This window comes from Thalassophryne amazonica, unplaced genomic scaffold, assembly GCF_902500255.1.
Source record: "Thalassophryne amazonica unplaced genomic scaffold, fThaAma1.1, whole genome shotgun sequence".
Classification (NCBI taxonomy): Eukaryota; Metazoa; Chordata; class Actinopteri; order Batrachoidiformes; family Batrachoididae; genus Thalassophryne; species Thalassophryne amazonica.
In genome coordinates, this window is record NW_022986248.1 from 364,471 (window position 1) to 388,435 (window position 23,965).

General features: G+C 42.1%; 1 protein-coding gene across 1 annotated transcript in view; it reads left to right on the plus strand.

The window, feature by feature from the left end:
* zgc:162297 (uncharacterized protein LOC555865 homolog) overlaps nt 1-23,965 on the plus strand; it is a 102,803-nt gene that overhangs the window by 33,321 nt on the left and 45,517 nt on the right. Inside the window, exon 5 of the mRNA XM_034165330.1 lies at nt 19,577-19,704. Within this exon, the coding sequence (XP_034021221.1) occupies nt 19,577-19,704 (128 nt within the window). The remainder of the gene's footprint in view (nt 1-19,576; nt 19,705-23,965) is intronic.

The window sequence follows — 23,965 nt, forward strand, 5'->3', positions numbered from 1 at the left end:
TCCACATGACATTAAATTGACAAAATTTTAGTTTTTCCACTCTGATTTCCATTAAACCTTACACAGATTAAAAAAAAGATATGTAGGTTGATGCTGGAATTTCCCATAGCAACATAAAATTTCCCAGTGGTTGATCATTGGCTTCAAGGTCAGGTCTGCCTGTCTGTCTGTTTGCCTCCTCCTCCCAGGTCCTTTTGCTGATTTCTATCAAACATGGTATTTCAATAAAGGTTGCAACCCCAAAATTACAATATAAAAATTGCTGGAGCCACACCACCAAGCCAAGCAAGGGTGCTGGATGAGCTGGGATGCCTTTGAGAAGATGAAAAGTATGTGGACCAAGCTGTCAAACATGGACTGTAAAGTGCTGAGCTTCATCATCAGAACCTCTTATGACGTCCTGCACCAAACTGCCAACGTACAGGGCAATCCAGAAGTATTCACAGCGCTTGACTTTTTCCCACATTTTGTTGTTACCTTATTCCAAAATGGAGTAAATTGGGTTTTTTTCCTCAAATTTCTGCACACAACACCCCACAATGACAGTATGACAAAGTTTTTTTCTTTGCAAATTTATTAAAAAGATAAAACTAAGAAATCACATGTTCATAGGTATTCACAGCCTTTGTTCAATACTTTGTTGATGCACCTTTGGCAGCAATTCAAGCCTCAAGTCTTCTTGAGTATGATGCCACAAGCTTGGTGCACCTATCTTTTGGCAATTTGGTCCATTCCTCTTTGCAGCACCTCTCAAGCTCCATCAGGTTGGATGGGGAGTGTCGGTGCAGAGACATTTTCAGATCTCTCCAGAGATGGAATCCATTAGCTTAGCGGGGAAATTAGTGCAGAAAATCCACTATGGTGATCTGCCAGGGAGGGAAATTCAGCAAGTTGAGACTGGCCTGCTTCCGTAGACGTGTCCATAAAAATCATAGAGGGATATGCTTTGCAAACTTAATACCCATTACTACATTGATGTTGAAATTGAGGAAGCCCCAATGGTTGTTCCACCAATGTCAAAGATTTCGTGTCTGCTACCTACAACACGCGTGGAATGTCTCAAACCTAAACCTACTTCTAGGCATCTTATATATGCTACTCTCAAACCACCCCTAAACCCAAACAGTTCAACTGTCAACCCCACTGAGCAGAGAGAGACTTAGTCTAGGTCTCATTAACATAAGATCACTGTCCTCAAAATCATTGTTGATTAATGATATAATTATGGATCATCACTTAGATATGATTGGGTTAAATGAGGCCTGCCCACCAGCATATACATTTAGTCACATCCCTCGTGATCCGAAGCAAGGCGGGGGTGTTGCTCTTATTTATAAATCTAGGTTTAGGTTATTAGCTGTTGGGGGTCACAAATATAACTCGTCTGAGCATCTGATTCTCCGATTCTCCGCTCTGCTCAGGATATTACGCATTGCCAAGGTCAGAAGAATAAAAATCAGCCATATTACTTTGTCACTGTATATAGGCCTCCTGGCCCATATTCTGAATTCTTAGATGAATTTGGTGCATTCATCTCTAACTTGTCAACTAGTGCAGATAACATTCTGATCATTGGTGACTTTAACGTTCATATAAGTAAGCCTTCTGATCCCCTCTGCACATCATTTACAGAATTGTGGATGCATTAGGATTTCAGCAATGCATTCGGGACTCAATTTCAATTTATTTTTATTTATATAGCGCCAAATCACAACAGAGTTGCCTCAATGCACTTCACACAGGTAAGGTTAGACCCCCACAGCAACAGATATAAGGAAAAACTCCCTCTGAGGAAGAAACCTCAAGCAGACCAGACTCAAAGGGGTGACCAGACTCAAAGGGGTGACCCTCTGCTTGGGCCATGCTACAAACATAAATTACAGAACAATTCACAGAACAATTCACGGATGAATATACAAGAAATGCTATTGGCGCACAGGACAGGAGGATCGCCAACACGAATACAACTCCCATCTTTGGATGGAGCTGCACCTTAAACAGAGAAAAAACAGAATCAGGCATTAGAAAGACAAAAAATACTGTATAATTTGCCAGTATTAATCAACAAGAAAAACAGAAATACTAAGGTGATCGCCAGCCGCTAGCCATAAACTTCACTAAAAGACCCAGAATTTAGGTGAAGTTGAGGCCGCAGCACGCTCCAATTACTAATAACATGAATTAAAAGAGTAAAAAGCATAAAACAAAACTGTACCAGTATGCTAGCCATATGAAAGGGAAAATAAGTGCGTCTTAAGTCTGGACTTGAAAGTCTCCACAGAATCTGACTGTTTTATTGATGCAGGGAGATCATTCCACAGAACAGGGGCATGATAAGAGAAAGCTCTGTGACCCGCAGACTTCTTATTCACCTTAGGGACACAAAGTAGTCCTGCACCGTGAGAACGTAAAGTCTGGGCCGGTACGTAAGGTTTAATTAGGTCAGCTAGGTAGGGAGATGCCAGTCCATGAATAATTTTATAGGTTAGTAGCAGAACCTTAAAATCTGATCTCACTGGGACAGGAAGCCAGTGAAGAGACACCAAAATGGGTGTAATGTGGTCGAACTTTCTGCTTCGTGTCAAAAGTCTGGCTGCAGCATTTTGAACCAATTGGAGACCCCTAATGCTAGACTGCGGTAAACCAGAAAATAGAACATTGCAGTAGTGCAATCTAGAAGAGATAAATGCATGGATCAGGGTCTCAGCATCAGCCATAGACAGGATGGGACGAATCTTCGCTATATTTCGCAAGTGGAAGAAAGCAGTCCTAGTAATATTTCTAATATGGAGACCAAAGGACAATGAAGGATCAAAAATTACTCCAAGGTTCCTCACTTTGTCAGTGTGATGTATGACACACGAGCCGAAGCGGAGCGTTAACTGGTCAAATTGATGCCGATGTCTCACTGGACCAAGAACTATCATTTCAGTCTCATCAGAGTTTAAAAGTAGGAAGTTTCTAGACATCCAACTTCTCACTGCTGCAAGGCAATCTTCTAAGGATTTTATGTGAACGAGATTACCAGCAGTTATCGGCATGTATAACTGAGTATCATCTGCATAGCAGTGAAAGGTAATCCCAAAACGCCGCAATATGTGCCCAAGGGGTGCGATATAAAGGGAGAAAAGCAGGGGGCCTAAGACATACCCCTGTGGAACCCCAAATTTCATGTCACTAAGGTTAGAGGTAGTGTTACTGTACAAAACACAGTGAGAACGACTGGTCAAATATGACGTCAGCCATGCAAGGGCACTCCCAGTAATCCCAAAATGATTTTCCAGCCTATCAAGTAGAATATGATGATCCACTGTATCAAATGCAGCACTGAAATCTAACAGCAACAGAACCGTAGTGGTGTCCAAATCCATTGTAAGCAGAAGATCATTCACCACTTTAGTGAGAGCCATCTCTGTGGAATGATATTTTCTAAAAGCAGACTACAGTGGCTCAAAGAGATTATTCTCAGCAAGATAGTCTACGAGCTGCCGAGACACCACTTTTTCCAGAATTTTAGAGAAAAATTATAGATTTGATATCGGCCGATAGTTTTTCAATACACTAGGGTCAAGATTAGGTTTCTTAAGTAATGGTTTAATCACTGCAGATTTGAAACATTTAGGAACAGATCCAGAAGTTAAAGAAAGATTAATCATTTCCAGCACAGTCTGCCCAAGATTGGGCCACAGGTCCTTAAACAGTTTTGTTGGTACATGATCAATTAAACAGGTTGTGCTTTTTGTTGACATCACAAGTTTTGTCAGCATGCCTAGTGAGATACTATCAAATTCTGTAAATCTAGGTAATACCTCAGTAGTGGCGCCCTCATCTATAGCAGGGTGTAGTGGCTGGGTTAAGGCATGCCGGGATATGTTTAACCTGATGTCTTCTATGTTCTTCTCAAAGTAATCCAAGAAATCTTGTGCTGTAAAAGGAGAGCGAACTACAGGTGGTTGTCAATGAAGAAGTGTTGGCACCGTGTCGAACATGAACTTTGAGTTATGCTTGTTTTTGTTGATCAAATCAGAGTAATAGGTCCGCTTTGTAGCCAATAGCGCATGCTTACAGTCTAAGTTCACGCAAGGTGAAATACCTCTAATTTTGAACGACGCCATTTCCGTTCTTGCATTATGCTTCAGATCACGCAGGTAATCATTGAACCAAGGTGAGTGTAATTTGGGGGAGCGCGGTTTTAACACAGGTGGTGCAATCATGTCGAGTGTAGTTTTGAGCACTGAGTTGAAACTATCCACAAGTCTGTCTACTGACTGGGTATTTGTCAAATGTGATGCTAAGACATCAGGCAGTCTAGCTTCGAGTTCAGTCTTAGTTGAGCAGTTGATGCATCGCCGTAATGATATATAAGGTTGTTGTTTCACTAAACACAGCAGTGAAACTGTAAACTTAATAAATGAGTGATCAGACACCACTGATGTGGGCTTCATAGATAATTGGCAAAGCTTCTGGGGAAAACCTGGTCTTGTTAGGAGAGACGGCATCCATCCCACTTTGGATGGAGCAGCTCTCATTTCTAGAAATCTGGCCAATCTTAAATCCTCCAAACCGTGACTATCCAGGGTTGGGACCAGGAAGCAGAGTTGTAGTCTTACACACCTCTCTGCAGCTTCTCTCCCCCTGCCATCCCCTCATTACCCCATCCCCGTAGAGACGGTGCCTGCTCCCAGACCACCAATAACCAGCAAAAATCTATTTAAGCATAAAAATTCAAAAAGAAAAAATAATATAGCACCTTCAACTGCACCACAGACTAAAACAGTTAAATGTGGTCTATTAAACATTAGGTCTCTCTCTTCTAAGTCCCTGTTGGTAAATGATATAATAATTGATCAACATATTGATTTATTCTGCCTTACAGAAACCTGGTTACAGCAGGATGAATATGTTAGTTTTAATGAGTCAACACCCCCGAGTCACACTAACTGTCAGAATGCTCGTAGCACGGGCCGGGGCGGAGGATTAGCAGCAATCTTTCATTCCAGCGTATTAATTAATCAAAAACCCAGACAGAGCTTTAATTCATTTGAAAGCTTGTCTCTTAGTCTTGTCCATCCAAATTGGAAGTCCCAAAAAACAGTTTTATTTGTTATTATCTATCGTCCACCTGGTCGTTACTGTGAGTTTCTCTGTGAATTTTCAGACGTTTTGTCTGACTTAGTGCTTAGCTCAGATAAGATAATTATAGTGGGCGATTTTAACATCCACACAGATGCTGAGAATGACAGCCTCAACACTGCATTTAATCTATTATTAGACTCTATTGGCTTTGCTCAAAAAGTAAATGAAAATGAGTCCACCCACCACTTTAATCATATCTTAGATCTTGTTCTGACTTATGGTATGAAAATAGAAGACTTAACAGTATTCCCTGAAAACTCCCTTCTGTCTGATCATTTCTTAATAACATTTACATTTACTCTGATGGACTACCCAGCAGTGGGGAATAAGTTTCATTACACTAGAAGTCTTTCAGAAAGCGCTGTAACTAGGTTTAAGGATATGATTCCTTCTTTATGTTCTCTAATGCCATATACCAACACAGTGCAGAGTAGCTACCTAAACTCTGTAAGGGAGATAGAGTATCTCGTCAATAGTTTTACATCCTCATTGAAGACAACTTTGGATGCTGTAGCTCCTCTGAAAAAGAGAGCTTTAAATCAGAAGTGTCTGACTCCGTGGTATAACTCACAAACTCGTAGCTTAAAGCAGATAACCCGTAAGTTGGAGAGGAAATGGCGTCTCACTAATTTAGAAGATCTTCACTTAGCCTGGAAAAAGAGTCTGTTGCTCTATAAAAAAGCCCTCCGTAAAGCTAGGACATCTTTCTACTCATCACTAATTGAAGAAAATAAGAACAACCCCAGGTTTCTTTTCAGCACTGTAGCCAGGCTGACAAAGAGTCAGAGCTCTATTGAGCTGAGTATTCCATTAACTTTAACTAGTAATGACTTCATGACTTTCTTTGCTAACAAAATTTTAACTATTAGAGAAAAAATTACTCATAACCATCCCAAAGACGTATCGTTATCTTTGGCTGCTTTCAGTGATGCCGGTATTTGGTTAGACTCTTTCTCTCCGATTGTTCTGTCTGAGTTATTTTCATTAGTTACTTCATCCAAACCATCAACATGTTTATTAGACCCCATTCCTACCAGGCTGCTCAAGGAAGCCCTACCATTATTTAATGCTTCGATCTTAAATATGATCAATCTATCTTTGTTAGTTGGCTATGTACCACAGGCTTTTAAGGTGGCAGTAATTAAACCATTACTTAAAAAGCCATCACTTGACCCAGCTATCTTAGCTAATTATAGGCCAATCTCCAACCTTCCTTTTCTCTCAAAAATTCTTGAAAGGGTAGTTGTAAAACAGCTAACTGATCATCTGCAGAGGAATGGTCTATTTGAAGAGTTTCAGTCAGGTTTTAGAATTCATCATAGTACAGAAACAGCATTAGTGAAGGTTACAAATGATCTTCTTATGGCCTCAGACAGTGGACTCATCTCTGTGCTTGTTCTGTTAGACCTCAGTGCTGCTTTTGATACTGTTGACCATAAAATTTTATTACACAGATTAGAGCATGCCATAGGTATTAAAGGCACTGCGCTGCGGTGGTTTGAATCATATTTGTCTAATAGATTACAATTTGTTCATGTAAATGGGGAATCTTCTTCACAGACTAAAGTTAATTATGGAGTTCCACAAGGTTCTGTGCTAGGACCAATTTTATTCACTTTATACATGCTTCCCTTAGGCAGTATTATTAGACGGTATTGCTTAAATTTTCATTGTTACGCAGATGATACCCAGCTTTATCTATCCATAAAGCCAGAGGACACACACCAATTAGCTAAACTGCAGGATTGTCTTACAGACATAAAGACATGGATGACCTCTAATTTCCTGCTTTTAAACTCAGATAAAACTGAAGTTATTGTACTTGGCCCCACAAATCTTAGAAACATGGTGTCTAACCAGATCCTTACTCTGGATGGCATTACCCTGACCTCTAGTAATACTGTGAGAAATCTTGGAGTCATTTTTGATCAGGATATGTCATTCAAAGCGCATATTAAACAAATATGTAGGACTGCTTTTTTGCATTTACGCAATATCTCTAAAATCAGAAAGGTCTTGTCTCAGAGTGATGCTGAAAAACTAATTCATGCATTTATTTCCTCTAGGCTGGACTATTGTAATTCATTATTATCAGGTTGTCCTAAAAGTTCCCTAAAAAGCCTTCAGTTAATTCAAAATGCTGCAGCTAGAGTACTGACGGGGACTAGAAGGAGAGAGCATATCTCACCCATATTGGCCTCTCTTCATTGGCTTCCTGTTAATTCTAGAATAGAATTTAAAATTCTTCTTCTTACTTATAAGGTTTTGAATAATCAGGTCCCATCTTATCTTAGGGACCTCGTAGTACCATATCACCCCAATAGAGCGCTTCGCTCTCAGACTGCAGGCTTACTTGTAGTTCCTAGGGTTTGTAAGAGTAGAATGGGAGGCAGAGCCTTCAGCTTTCAGGCTCCTCTCCTGTGGAACCAGCTCCAAATTCAGATCAGGGAGACAGACACCCTCTCTACTTTTAAGATTAGGCTTAAAACTTTCCTTTTTGCTAAAGCTTATAGTTAGGGCTGGATCAGGTGACCCTGAACCATCCCTTAGTTATGCTGCTATAGACGTAGACTGCTGGGGGGTTCCCATGATGCACTGTTTCTTCCTCTTTTTGCTCTGTATGCACCACTCTGCATTTAATCATTAGTGATCGATCTCTGCTCCCCTCCACAGCATGTCTTTTTCCCGGTTCTGTCCCTCAGCCCCAACCAGTCCCAGCAGAAGACTGCCCCTCCCTGAGCCTGGTTCTGCTGGAGGTTTCTTCCTGTTAAAAGGGAGTTTTTCCTTCCCACTGTAGCCAAGTGCTTGCTCACAGGGGGTCGTTTTGACCGTTGGGGTTTTACATAATTATTGTATAGCCTTGCCTTACAATATAAAGCACCTTGGGGCAACTGTTTGTTGTGATTTGGCGCTATATAAAAAAAAATTGTTTGATTGATTGATTGATTGATGTACGAGGCATGATGTCAATATTCGTGACAGCAATACCACGTGCGAGAACCAGATCTAGGGTATTTCCACTAATGTGCGTCGAATCCCGAATGCATTGCCAAAATCCTAATGCATCCACAATTTCCATAAATGATTTGCAGAGGGGGTCAGAAGGCTTATTTATATGAATGTTAAAGTCACCAATGATCAGAATGTTATCTGGAGTAGTTGACAAGTTAGAGATGAATGCACCAAATTCATCTAAGAATTCAGAATATGGGCCAGGAGGCCTATATACAGTGACAAAGTAATACTACTGATTTTTATTCTTCTGACCTTGGCAATGTGTAATATCCTGAGCAGAGCAGAGAATCAGATGCTCAAACGAGTGATATTTGTGACCCCCAACAGCTAATAAGCTAAACCTAGATTTATAAATAAGAGCAACATCCCCGCCTTGCTTCACATCACGAGGGACGTGACTAAATGTATATGCTGGTGGGCAGGCCTCATTTAAGGGGAGGACAGCTATAGGTTTCAGCCAGGTTTCACATAGTCCAATCATATCTAAGTGATGATCAATAATTAGATCATTGATCAACAATGATTTTGAGGACAGTGATCTTATGTTAATAAGACCCAGTCTAAGGACCTCAGTGGGGTTGACAGTTGAACTATTTGGGTTTAGGGGTGGTTCCAGAGTAGCATATATAAGATGCCTAGAAGTAGGTTTAGGCCACCTATTTAACGATGTCAGCCTGCTAAACACCTCATCAGTACCCAGGGAAGGGAGGAGATCAGAGACTATTAATCGATGCTGACACATCTTTCTGGCAAGGTCACAAGTCCTCTCTATGTCCATTTTTGTGACCTCTGAGTGCTTCATCCCGATATCATTGGTGCCAACGTGAATAACTATTTGACTATATCTCATGTCATGTTCCTTCATCTGTCTTCCCTTCTGCAGCATCAGCACTCTAAGATGAGATGCAGTGTCGGGAGCTCTGGCCCCAGGAATACATTTAACGTCAACTGGTGTCTATAACCTGACTTTGCGGGTGATAGAATCCCCTATCACTAAAGTGCGGTGTGTCGGCCTGGAGACAGGACTGGAAGTCACTTGTGGGCTCAGAGAATTCACATCAGACAAATCCAAGGGGGAGAACCGATTCACAGTTTGCAGTGGCGAGTGTGATCGGGGTGCCACAACCGGGCACCAAGCCCTACGGGGCTTCCTCCGCCTAGCCACAGTCCAAAAGCCATCCTTCACAGCTGGCATTTCTAAGCTGATGCTAATGGGCTCACTAGCCGGCCCAACACTAACCTCATCTGGAGTGCCCGTAACATCTAACTCCACTGAGCTAAGAAGCTGCTCTAACTTACAGATACGGCTCTCTAAGAGAGCCACCCTATCTTCCAACATCACGCAGGATTTATGGAGGGTGTAAAGTAGAAATTGTAGTGTACTTTGTGCACTACGAAATTCAAGAATGTAGCCAAGCAAACACGAGCTAACCAATAATGGATAAGCTAACCACTCCTAAGGCTCACACAGACACAAATAAATGAATTAAAATTCACAGCAGTTACACTGAAAAACTAACAGAAGTATTAAACAGGTAAAAAAAAAGCAGCAGTTATAAAATACACTAAACAGTTAATTAACTAACAGAAGTATAAAAAATGAAATGAAAAAATGATGACGGGGTCCGAAATAGCTAACGCAAGCTAACCGCTAGCGAAAACGATAGCCGCTCCTAAGATTTTACACAGGAGTAAAATAATTAATTAAAATTCACAGCACTTCAACTGAAAAACAAACAGAAGTATTAAACGGATAAAAAAGAACAACTATAAAAACTAACGACGGGGGGAGGGGAGGATTCGACCTAGCTAGCGAATGCTAACCGCTACTGATTCACAACAGGACTGTTGTTAAATAACGTTCAGAGTAGATACAATTATAACCAGAAGAGTGCTAAACAGAAATAAAAGAAGTGTATACAGTCGTGTGAAGTTCAGAGTAGCGTCACAGCAACAAACAATCCGTCAGAAGCAAGTTGCCAGATCTGTGATTCGACTCCACGCACATTAGTGGAAATACCCTGGATCTGGTTCTCGCACGTGGTATTGCTGTCATGAATATTGACATCATGCCTCTTACATCAGTGGTGTCTGATCACTCACTCATTAAGTTTAGAGATTCGCTGCCGTGTTTAGAGGAACAACAACCTTATTTATCACTATGGCAATGCTTCAACTCTAGATGCATCAACTCATCCGGCTAGACTGCCGGATGTCTTAACTTCACATACACAATCAGTAGTCAGTCTTGTGGATAGTTTAAACTCAGTGCTCAAAACTACACTCGACATGATTGCACCACCTGTGTTAAAACCGCGCTCCCCGAATCACACTCACCTTGGTTCAATGATTACCTGCGTGACCTCAAGCATAAGGCTAGAGGTCTAGAATGGAAATGGCGTAGTTCAAAATTAGTATTTGACCTTGCGTGGCGTGATGTTATCTTAGACTATAAACATGCATTACTGGCTACAAAGCAGACCTATTACTCTGATTTGATCAACAAAAACAAGCATAACTCAAAGTTCTTGTTCAACACTTATTCATGGACAACCACCTGTAGTTCGCTCTCCTTTTACAGCACAAGATTTCCTGGATTACTTTGGGAAGAAAATAGAAGACATCAGGTTAAACATATCCCGGCATGCCTTAATCCAGCCACTACATATGCCTTAATCTACCCTACACCCTGCTGCTCAGTAATGGTGGGCGCCATTACTGAGGTATTACCTAGATTTAAAGAATTTGATAGTATCTCACTAGAAAGATCTCACTGGGACAGGAAATTGTGGAAATTATTAATCTTTCTTTAACTTCTGGATCTGTTCCTAAAAGTTTCAAATCTGCAGTGATTAAACCATTACTTAAGAAACCTAATCTTGACCCTAGTGTATTGAAAAACTATCGGCCGATATCAAATCTATCATTTTTCTCTAAAATTCTGGAAAAAGTGGTGTCACGGCAGCTCGTAGACTATCTTACTGAGAATAATCTCTTTGAGTCACTGCAGTCTGCTTTTAGAAAATATCATTCCACAGAGATGGCTCTCACTAAAGTGGTGAATCATCTTCTGCTTACAATGGATTTGGACACCACTACGGTTCTGGTGCTGTTAGATCTCAGTGCTGCATTTGAGACCGTGGATCATCATATTCTTCTTGATAGGTTGTAAAATCATTTTGGGATTACTGGGAGTGCCCTTGCATGGTTGACGTCATACTTGACCAGTCATTTTCACCATGTTTTGTACAGTAACACTACCTCTAACATTAGTGGCATGAAATTTGGCATTCCACAGAGGTCCGTCTTAGGCCCCCTGCTTTTCTCCCTTTATATAGCACCCCTTGGGTACATATTGCCGCATTTTTGGATTACCTTTCACTGCTATGCAGATGATACTCAGTTATACATGCCAATAACTGCTGGTAATCTCATTCACATAAAACCCTTAGAAGATTGCCTTGCAGCAGTGAGAAGCTGGATGTCTAGAAACTTCCTACTTTTAAACTCTGATAAGACTGAAATGATGGTTCTTGGTCCAGTGAGACATCGGCATCAATTTGACGAGTTAACGCTTAGCCTAGGCTCATGTGTCATACATCACACTGACAAAGTGAGGAACCTTGGCGTAATTTTTTAATTCTACGTTGTCCTTTGACCTCCACATTAGAAATATTATGACTGCTTTCTTCCACCTGCAAAATATAGCAAAGATTCGTCCCATCCTGTCTATGGCTGATGCTGAGACCCTGATCCATGCGTTTATCTCTTCTCGATTGGACTACTGCAATGTTCTATTTTCTGGTTTACCGCAGTCCAGCATTAGTGGTCTCCAAGTGTTTCAAAATGCTGCAGCCAGACTTTTGACAAGAAGCAGAACGTTTGACCACATTACACCCATTTTGGCGTCTCTTCACTGGCTTCCTGTCCCAGTGAGATCAAATTTTAAGGTTCTGCTACTATGTAGTCTATAAAATTGTTCACGGACTGGCACCTCCCTACCTAGCTGACCTAATTAAACCTTACATACCAGCCCAGGTTTTGTGTTCTCAGGGTGCAGGACTACTGTGTGTCCCTAAGGTGAATAAAAGTCTGTGGGTCACAGAGCTTTCTCTTATCATGCCCCTGTTGTGTGGAATGGTCTCCCTGCGTCAATAAAACAGTCAGATTCTGTGGAGATTTTCAAGTCCAGACTTAAGACACACTTATTTTCCCTTTCATATGGCTAGCATACTGGCATAGTATTGTTCTGTGCTTTTTACTCTTCTAATTCATTTTATTAGTAATTGGAGCGGGCCGCGGCCTCAACTTTACCTAAATTCTGGGTCTTTTAGTAACGTTTAGGGCTAGTGGACGGCGATCAACTTAGTATCCTGTTTTTCTTGTTGGCAAATTATACTGTATTTCTTGTCTTTCTGATGCCTGATTCTGTTTTTTCTCTCTGTTTAAGGTGCAGCTCCATCCAGAGATGGGTGTGGTATTTGTGCTGAAGACCCACTTCCCATGATGCACCCAGTGTTTCTTTTTATTCACCTCTTTTTTCTCTGTATTCACCACTCTGCTTTTAATCATTAGTGATTGATCTCTGCTCCCCTCCACAGCATGTCTTTTTCCTGGTTCACTCCCTCAGCCCCAACCAGTCCCAGCAGAAGACTGCCCCTCCCTGAGCCTGCTAAAAGGGAGTTTTCCTTCCCACTGTCGCCAAGTGCTTGCTCATAGGGGGTCGTTTTGATCGTTGGGGTTTTTCTGTAATTATTGTATGGCTTTTGCCTTACAATATAAAGCGCCTTGGGGCAACTGTTTGTTGTGATTTGGTGCTATATAAATAAAATTGATTTGATTTGATTTGAATTTATGTTTGTAGCATGGCCCAAGCAGAGAGTCACCCCTTTGAGTCTGGTCTGCTTGAGGTTTCTTCCTCAGACGGAGTTTTTTCTTACCACTGTTGCTCTTGGGGTTGGTAAGGTTAGACCTTACTTGTGTGAAGCACCTTTAGGCAACTCTGTTGTGATTTGGCGCTATATCAATGAAAATAAATTGAAATTGAAATAGTAGAAAAGCTTGAATCTTCGACTGGACTGGTTTGCTTGACGCGAGGACATTTCACTTCAAATCGCAGAAGCTTCCTCAGCTAAAATTCTTGCTCTGGTAGTCTGACTTCTGTCTTAACTCTTGTAGAGAAGAATAAACTTCTGTTTATTCTTTTATATGAAGCGATTTGAAGCGAAACGTCCTCGCGTCAAGCAACCCAATCCAGTCGAAGATTCAAGCTTCTCTACTATGGAAACCACCTGGACAACTGAGAGCCTACACTGAAATTGAAATTGAAATGTTCGGTCAGATTCAGGTCTGGGCTCTGACTGGGCCACTCAAGGACATTCACAGAGTTGTCCTGAAGACACTCCTTTGATATCTTGGCTGTTTGTTTAGGGTCATTGTCCTGCTGAAAGATGAACCGTCACCCCAGTCTGAGGTCAAGAGCGCTCTGGAGCAGGTTTTCATCCAGGATTTCTCTGTACATTGCTGCATTCATCTTTACCTCAATCCAGACTAGTCTCCCAGTTCCTGCTGCTGAAAAACATCCCCACAGCATGATGCTGCCACCACCATGCTTCACTGTAGGGATGGTACCTGGTTTCCTCCAAACATGACGCCAAAGAGTTGAATCTTTGTCTCATCAGACCAGAGAATTTTGTTTCTCCTGGTCTGAGAGTCCTTCAGGTGCCTTTTGTCAAACTCCAGGTGGGCTGTCATGTGCCTTTTGCTAAGGAGTGGCTTCCGTCTGGCCACTCTACCATACAGGCCTGATTGGTGGATTGTTGCAGAGATGGTTGTCTTTCTGGAAGGTTCTCCTCTCTCCACAGAGGAATGCTGGAGCTCTGACAGAGTGACCATCGGGTTGTTGCTCACTTCCCTGACTAAGGCCCTTCTCCCCCAGTCACTCATTTTAGACAGGCGGCCAGCTCTATGAAGAGTCCTGATGGATCTAAACTTCTTCCAGTTACAGATGATGGAGGCCACTGTGCTCATTGGGACCTTCAAAGCAGCAGAAATGTTTCTGTTCCCTTCTCCAGATTTGTGCCTCCAGACAATCCTGTCTCTGAGGTCTATAGACAATTCCTTTGACTTCATGTTTGGTTTATGCTGACTGTCAGCTGTGGGACCTTATATGTAGACAGGTGTGTGTCTTTCCAAGTCATGTCCAATCAACTAAATTTACCCCAGGTCAACTCCAATAAAGCTGTAGAAACATCTCAAGGATGATCAGTGGAAACAGGAGGCACCTGAGCTCAGTTCTGAGCTTCATGGCAAAAGCTGTGAATACTTACGTACACATGAGGGTTTTTTTTTAAAGTAAACATAAAAATCTAAAAACAACTTTTTTCACATTATCATTATGGGGTATTGTGTGTAGAATTTTGAGGAAAAAATTAATTTCATCCATTTTGAAACAAGGCTGTAAGAGGAAAAAAATGTGGAAAAGGTGCAGCACTGCGAATACTTTCTGGATGCACTGTAAAAGTTTTCATTGTCCTCTCTGCTAGCATCACACAGGCATATCTTGTTAGGATGCAGGGCCAGCCTGACATAAAGCAGATACACCACCAATGCCTTGCCTTTCAATACCAAGGACATGTTCCCATGACAGTTCACATGTTTCATCTGGGAGGAAGAGGAACAAGTGTCAAACCTCTTGTCTGCTTTTTCAAGCCTGCTACATGGAGCCAGAGACTGGAAAATGGGTGGTGACCTGGTCCAGCGACTCTTAATTCCACCTGAGGTTGTGGCTACCAACTTACAACTGGTCCTTTGGTCAAAGTCCTATCAGCACACTTTCCTTATCAAATTTACTGTCCCTTGGGAGGATGCTATAGAGAAGACCTTTTCACACAAGAAGTTATGCTCCCCTGACCTAGTTGCTGAAGCTGTGGACCTAGGTCAGAAAACTGAAATCAAGATCAGAGCAGGCCCAGATGAATGTGGTCAAAGCTCTGGACAGCACAGCAGCACGGCATCATCATTGACATTGTCTGAAGAGGAAGGATCCCTTCTGGGTCCAGAGGCGATCACGGAGGAGACAACTTTCTGACACAATCCCAGGCTTGATCAGCCTGCAGTGGGCCTGCCTTGACAGAGTGTGTTTTGTGATAAAAGGCCAAAACACTTGATGATACTCAGGTGCACAGCGGATGATGTGTCAAATCGTTGGCTCGAATCTGGTGGTCACAGCAAAGAATAACTAGGCAAGAAGAGTGCTGAAACTTAAGGGATTGTGACACTAAGTGGTGACTAATGAATCATTTTCAAAGGTCAAGGAATTTGCAAGGGCAAGGTCAGTCACAGGTCAGTCCTTTAGGTAAAGGTCAAGGTGACTGGGGTCAAATGTCAGATTGTCAGTGCCATTATTGTCTTCATGCTGCAGGTACTATTAGCAACTACAGATTAATTTACAGGATCTTGGCTGTCCAACTCAAATCATACTTGTTTAATAAGCTTTTACCATGATTGATTAAATCATCTGTCAGACATCAACAAATGTCCATTTGTCCAAGTGAGCACATACTGTTAAAAGATAGATGGATTTACTAAGTTGAAATGTCTATAGCAGTAACATGCCACACTACTCGGAGAGAAGAGGGGACAAATTCAAATTCAAATTTATTAATTTATATAGCGCCAATTCACGACAAAATCGTCTCAAGGCGCTTCACAACATAAAAAACAATTAAAAATTTAAAACACAATAAAAACAACCATAAAAGAAAGACAGCAGTAAAAGAATACAAGATTAAAAACACATCATAACACTAATGATAAAACAGGGAAAATAAATGAGTCTTTAAACGTGATTTAAAGGTCTCCACAGTGTCCGACTGCCGAATGTGTGCCGGCAGATCGTTCCACAGAGCTGGGGCACGATAGGAAAAAGCTCTGTGACCGGCAGACTTTTTATTCACCCTGGGAACACACAGAAGTCCTGCACCCTGAGAACGCAGGGCCCGAGCTGGTACATAGGGGCTTATCAAGTCAGCCAGATAGGGAGGTGCAAGTCCATGAACAATTTTATAAACTAAAATCAGTACTTTAAAATCCGATCTTGCAGAAACAGAAAGCCAGTGCAGGGACGCCAAGATTGGCGTAATGTGGTCAAACTTTCTGCTCCGTGTCACAAGTCTGGCAGCAGCATTCTGAACCAATTGAAGACCCCTGATCCTGGACTGCGGTAAGCCAGAGAATAGAGCATTACAATAGTCCAATCTAGAAGAGACAAACGCATGAATCAAAGTCTCAGCATCAGCCATAGACAGAATAGGACGAATCCTCGCTATATTTCGCAAATGGAAGAAGGCAGTCCTTGTAATGTCTCTAATGTGGAGATCAAAGGACAACGCAGGATCAAAAATTACTCCAAGGTTCCTCACTTTATCCGTATGATGTATAACACACGGACCTAAGATAAATGCTAGCTGATCAAATTGATGCCGATATCTCGCTGGACCAAAAACCATAACTTCAGTCTTATCAGAATTTAAAAGTAGGAAGTTACTAGACATCCAACTTCTTACTGATGCAAGACAATCTTCCAAGGATTTTATGTGAGTAAGATTACCAGCAGTTATTGGCATATACAATTGAGTGTCATCAGCATAGCAATGAAAGGGAATCCCAAAACGCCACAATATATTCCCGAGGGGTGCTACATAAAGAGAAAAAAGCAAGGGGCCCAAAACGGATCCCTGAGGAACCCCAAACTTCATGTCTCTACGATCGGAGGAGGTTCCATTACACAATACACAGTAGGAACGACTGGACAGGTACGACGTCAACCATGCAAGAGCAGTTCCAGTAATCCCAAAGTGATTCTCCAGCCTATTGAGTAGAATATGGTAATCCACAGTGTCAAATGCAGCACTAAGATCCAGCAGCACCAGGACCGTAGTGATATCCGAGTCCATTGCTCGCAAAAGGTCATTCACTACTTTAGTAAGTGCTGTCTCTGTGGAGTGAAATTTTCTAAAAGCAGACTGCACTGGCTCAAAAAGATTATTCTCAGTGAGGTAGTCCACGAGCTGTCGCAAGACTTTTTTCAGGATTTTAGAACAAAATGACAGATTTGATATCGGTCTATAATTCTTCAATACACTAGGGTCGAGATTAGATTTTTTAAGTAATGGTTTGATCACTGCAGACTTAAAACACTTAGGAACAGATCCAGACGTTAATGAGAGATTTATAATTTCCAGCACAGTTGGTCCAAGAATGGGCCACAGGTCCTTAAACAGTTTTGTTGGTATAGGATCAATTAAACAGGTTGTGCTTTTAGTAGACGTCACGAGCTTCGTCAGTGCGCCCAGCGAGATACCATCAAAATCTGTAAATCTGGATACCACCTCAGTGGGCGCATCCACCTCCACAGCAGTATGCAGTGGTTGGGCCAAAGCCTGCTGAGATTTACTCAACCTAATATCCTCAATTTTCTTCTCGAAGTAATCGAAGAAGTCCTGTGCTGAGAAAGGAGAGTGAATAACAGGTGGCTGTCCATGAATAAGAAGTGCTACAGTTTCAAACAAAAACTTGGAATTATGCTTATTTTTGTTAATCAAATCAGAATAATAGGCACGCTTTGTAGCCAGTAGTGCCTGCTTATAATCCAAGACAGCATCTCGCTATGCAAGATGGAACACCTCTAACTTAGAACTACGCCATTTCCGTTCAAAACCTCGAGCCTTCTGCCTAAGGTCACGCAGGTAAGCATTAAACCAAGGTGAGTATGCCTTGGGAAGGCGTGTCCTCAAGAGAACAGGCGCAACCTTGTCCAGTGTGGCCTTGAGCGCTGAGTTCAAGCCATCCGCAAGACTATCTACTGATTGAATATTTTCTAACCCCGAGGCCAAAATTTCAGGCAGTCTGGCTTCGAGTTCTATCATAATTGAAGGAGTAATGCATCGCCGCAAAGAAAAACAAGGCTTTCGATCCACTAGGCGCGGCAACATAAATGCACACCTAACAAATGAGTGGTCAGAGATCACCGAGGCAAGAGGCAAAATGTCAATGTTTGTGACAGCAAGGCCACGTGTGAGTACCAGATCAAGGGTATTTCCACTAGTATGTGTTGAATCCTGAATACATTGCTGGAATCCCAGCGCATCCACAAGTTCCATAAATGACTTACAAAGGGGATCAGAGGGCTTATTTATGTGAATATTAAAATCACCAATAATCAAAATGTTGTCCACACTAGCTGACAGGCTAGAGATGAATGCACCAAATTCATCTAAAAATTCAGAATATGGGCCAGGAGGCCTATAAACAGTAACAACATGGCATGACTGATTTCCATACTTCTGACCCTGACAATATGTAGCATCATGGGCAGAGCGGAGAGTCAGATGCTCAAACGAATTATATTCATGCCCCCCGACAGTCAAGAAGGTAAACTTGGATTTATAGATAAAAGCAACACCCCCGCCTTGCTTCGCACAACGAGACATGTGACTGAATGTGTACCCTGGTGGGCAGCCCTCATTCAGAGGAAGAACAGCTGTGGGTTTGAGCCAGGTTTCACATAACCCAATCATGTCCAAATGATGATCCATAATTAGATCGTTAATCAGCAGGGATTTTGAGGACAAAGATCTGATGTTAATAAGACCCAAACTGACGTCTTTGAATAGGCCTGAGTATCTTAAAATCCACTCCACGTTTTCCATCCAGCGCCCGGAGAGTGTCAGGAACCGCTGTCGTCACATCAGGACTACAATTCCCAGAAGCTGCAGCGCTCTGATGACGTGGGCGCCGAGCACCGATGCGCTCAGCTGACCAGACGACCGGCACAGACGACCCAGTTCGATGGAACACAAACTTTCTCCGGGAGCCTCTGTGGACACAGCGACATCGGCGGAACAAGCCAAGCTCTCTGATAGCGAGAATGTCCCGAGGGACATTATTGTTGTTCAAGCTTCGTAGCTCAGCTGCAGAGTAGCTTAGCATCACGCCAGCCGAGGGAGTGAAATGCGGCATCGTTCAGCGCAAAGCAGGCAATAAACAATCAAAGATAACTAAAAATGCACACTGAAAGACCAAAAACCACGTTAAGTACATATCCAAAATAAAAATTACACTCAAGCCACTAAAAACCGAATTATACACGAGAAAACTGGAGAAAATCAGACGAGCAGCGAACACACAACGCCAGATGCAGAAAGTTGGTTCCCCTTTGAATGTTTTGAGGGACAGGTCCAGATCTGTATTTCGAGGCTTATAGCTCAAAATTGCTGCATTGTGTGACTTGTATTTCTTTCATGTGGTGCCACTGTGGTGTAGTTGTCCTTTAGTTTAATAACATAAAGGCATTTTTAATACTTTGAGTCCTGTCCATGTCCTGCTGATTACTGTGCATGTCAAATTCATGTGTGTTTTCCAGCTCTCACGCCCTGACGTCAGATGTGAGCATTGTGGAAACGGCATGTGCTGCTGAGTTCTTCCTCTCTGATGGAGTCATCATCACAGGACCAGTCACTGGAGTGCAAGCTGACCCACAGGAGCTCAAAGGTATACGGCCAAAAATTGAATGTTTGCACAACATACATCTTTAGTTGTCATGGACCACACAGTGGACCCCATCACACTGAAGGTCAACATTAAGTGGTGTTAAAAACAAGAAAACTGAGTGTCCAATCATCAGGTGTCCATCCATCCATTTTCTTCCGCTTTATCCAGAGTTGGGTCGCGGGGGCAGCAGCTCAAGCAAAGCTGCCCAGACCTCCCGATCCACACACACCTCTCCCAGCTCCTCCGGGGGAACCCCAAGGTGTTCCCAAGCCAGCCGAGAGATGTAGTCCCTCGAGCGTGTTCTGGGTCTTCCCCGGGGCCTCCTCCCAGTGGGACGTGCGCGGAACACCTCTCCAGCGAGGCATCCAGGGGGCATCCGGAAAAGATGCCCGAGCCACCTCAACTGACTCCTTTCGACGTGGAGGAGCAGCGGCTCGACTCCGAGCTCCTCCCGAGTGACCAAGCTCCTCACCCTATCTCTAAGGGAGCGCCAAGCCACCCTGCGGAGGAAACTCACCTCGGCCGCTTGTACTTGCGATCTTGTTCTTTCGGTCATGAGCCAAATCTCATGACCACAGGTGAGGATCGGAACGTAGATCGATCGGTAAATCGAGAGCTTTGCCCCCCTACTCAGCTCTCTCTTCAATCAATCAATCAATCAATTTTTTTTTTATATAGCGCCAAATCACAACAAACAGTTGCCCCAAGGCGCTTTATATTGTAAGGCAAGGCCATACAATAATGATGTAAAACCCCAACGGTCAAAACGACCCCCTGTGAGCAAGCACTTGGCTACAGTGGGAAGGAAAAACTCCCTTTTAACAGGAAGAAACCTCCAGCAGAACCAGGCTCAGGGAGGGGCAGTCTTCTGCTGGGACTGGTTGGGGCTGAGGGAGAGAACCAGGAAAAAGACATGCTGTGGAGGGGAGCAGAGATCGATCACTAATGATTAAATGCAGAGTGGTGCATACAGAGCAAAAAGAGAAAGAAACAGTGCATCATGGGAACCCCCCAGCAGTCTACGTCTATAGCAGCATAACTAAGGGATGGTTCAGGGTCACCTGATCCAGCCCTAACTATAAGCTCTAGCAAAAAGGAAAGTTTTAAGCCTAATCTTAAAAGTAGAGAGGGTGTCTGTCTCCCTGATCTGAATTGGGAGCTGGTTCCACAGGAGAGGAGCCTGAAAGCTGAAGGCTCTGCCTCCCATTCTACTCTTACAAACCCTAGGAACTACAAGTAAGCCTGCAGTCTGAGAGCGAAGCGCTCTATTGGGGTGATATGGTACTACGAGGTCCCTAAGATAAGAAGGGACCTGATTATTCAAAACCTTATAAGTAAGAAGAAGAATTTTAAATTCTATTCTAGAATTAACAGGAAGCCAATGAAGAGAGGCCAATATGGGTGAGATATGCTCTCTCCTTCTAGTCCCCGTCAGCACTCTAGCTGCAGCATTTTGAATTAACTGAAGGCTTTTTAGGGAACTTTTAGGACAACCTGATAATAATGAATTACAATAGTCCAGCCTAGAGGAAATAAATGCATGAATTAGTTTTTCAGCATCACTCTGAGACAAGACCTTTCTGATTTTAGAGATATTGCGTAAATGCAAAAAAGCAGTCCTACATATTTGTTTAATATGCGCTTTGAATGACATATCCTGATCAAAAATGACTCCAAGATTTCTCACAGTATTACTAGAGGTCAGGGTAATGCCATCCAGAGTAAGAATCTGGTTAGACACCATGTTTCTAAGATTTGTGGGGCCAAGTACAATAACTTCAGTTTTATCTGAGTTTAAAAGCAGGAAATTAGAGGTCATCCATGTCTTTATGTCTGTAAGACAATCCTGCAGTTTAGCTAATTGGTGTGTGTCGTCTGGCTTCATGGATAGATAAAGCTGGGTATCATCTGCGTAACAATGAAAATTTAAGCAATACCGTCTAATAATACTGCCTAAGGGAAGCATATATAAAGTGAATAAAATTGGTCCTAGCACAGAACCTTGTGGAACTCCATAATTAACTTTAGTCTGTGAAGAAGATTCCCCATTTACATGAACAAATTGTAATCTATTAGACAAATATGATTCAAACCACCGCAGCGCAGTGCCTTTAATACCTATGGCATGCTCTAATCTCTGTAATAAAATTTTATGGTCAACAGTATCAAAAGCAGCACTGAGGTCTAACAGAACAAGCACAGAGATGAGTCCACTGTCCGAGGTCATAAGAAGATCATTTGTAACCTTCACTAATGCTGTTTCTGTACTATGATGAATTCTAAAACCTGACTGAAACTCTTCAAATAGACCATTCCTCTGCAGATGATCAGTTAGCTGTTTTACAACTACCCTTTCAAGAATTTTTGAGAGAAAAGGAAGGTTGGAGATTGGCCTATAATTAGCTAAGATAGCTGGGTCAAGTGATGGCTTTTTAAGTAATGGTTTAATTACTGCCACCTTAAAAGCCTGTGGTACATAGCCAACTAACAAAGATAGATTGATCATATTTAAGATCGAAGCATTAAATAATGGTAGGGCTTCCTTGAGCAGCCTGGTAGGAATGGGGTCTAATAAACATGTTGATGGTTTGGATGAAGTAACTAATGAAAATAACTCAGACAGAACAATCGGAGAGAAAGAGTCTAACCAAATACCGGCATCACTGAAAGCAGCCAAAGATAACGATACGTCTTTGGGATGGTTATGAGTAATTTTTTCTCTAATAGTTAAAATTTTGTTAGCAAAGAAAGTCATGAACTCATTACTAGTTAAAGTTAATGGAATACTCAGCTCAATAGAGCTCTGACTCTTTGTCAGCCTGGCTACAGTGCTGAAAAGAAACCTGGGGTTGTTCTTATTTTCTTCAATTAGTGATGAGTAGAAAGATGTCCTAGCTTTACGGAGGGCTTTTTTATAGAGCAACAGACTCTTTTTCCAGGCTAAGTGAAGATCTTCTAAATTAGTGAGACGCCATTTCCTCTCCAACTTACAGGTTATCTGCTTTAAGCTACGAGTTTGAGAGTTATACCATGGAGTCAGACACTTCTGATTTAAAGCTCTCTTTTTCAGAGGAGCTACAGCATCCAAAGCTGTCTTCAATGAGGATGTAAAACTATTGACGAGATACTCTATCTCCCTTACAGAGTTTAGGTAGCTATTCTGCACTGTGTTGTTATATGGCATTAGAGAACATAAAGAAGGAATCATATCCTTAAACCTAGTTACAGCGCTTTCTGAAAGACTTCTAGTGTAATGAAACTTATTCCCTACTGCTGGGTAGTCCATCAGAGTAAATGTAAATGTTATTAAAAAATGATCAGACAGAAGGGAGTTTTCAGGGAATACTGTTAAGTCTTCTATTTCCATACCATAAGTCAGAACAAGATCTAAGATATGATTAAAGTGGTGGGTGGACTCATTTACTTTTTGAGCAAAGCCAATAGAGTCTAATAATAGATTAAATGCAGTGTTGAGGCTGTCATTCTCAGCATCTGTGTGGATGTTAAAATCGCCCACTATAATTATCTTATCTAAGCTAAGCACTAAGTCAGACAAAAGGTCTGAAAATTCACAGAGAAACTCACAGTAACGACCAGGTGGACGATAGATAATAACAAATAAAACTGGTTTTTGGGACTTCCAATTTGGATGGACAAGACTAAGAGACAAGCTTTCAAATGAATTAAAGCTCTGTCTGGGTTTTTGATTAATTAATAAGCTGGAATGGAAGATTGCTGCTAATCCACCGCCCCGGCCTGTGCTACGAGCATTCTGACAGTTAGTGTGACTCGGGGGTGTTGACTCATTTAAACTAACATATTCATCCTGCTGTAACCAGGTTTCTGTTAGGCAGAATAAATCAATATGTTGATCAATTATTATATCATTTACCAACAGGGACTTAGAAGAGAGAGACCTAATGTTTAATAGACCACATTTAACTGTTTTAGTCTGTGGTGCAGTAGAAGGTGCTATATTATTTTTTCTTTTTGAATTTTTATGCTTAAATAGATTTTTGCTGGTTATTGGTAGTCTGGGAGCAGGCACCGTCTCTACGGGGATGGGGTAATGAGGGGATGGCAGGGGGAGTGAAGCTGCAGAGAGGTGTGTAAGACTACAACTCTGCTTCCTGGTCCCAACCCTGGATAGTCACGGTTTGGAGGATTTAAGAAAATTAGCCAGATTTCTAGAAATGAGAGCTGCTCCATCCAAAGTGGGATGGATGCCGTCTCTCCTAACAAGACCAGGTTTTCCCCAGAA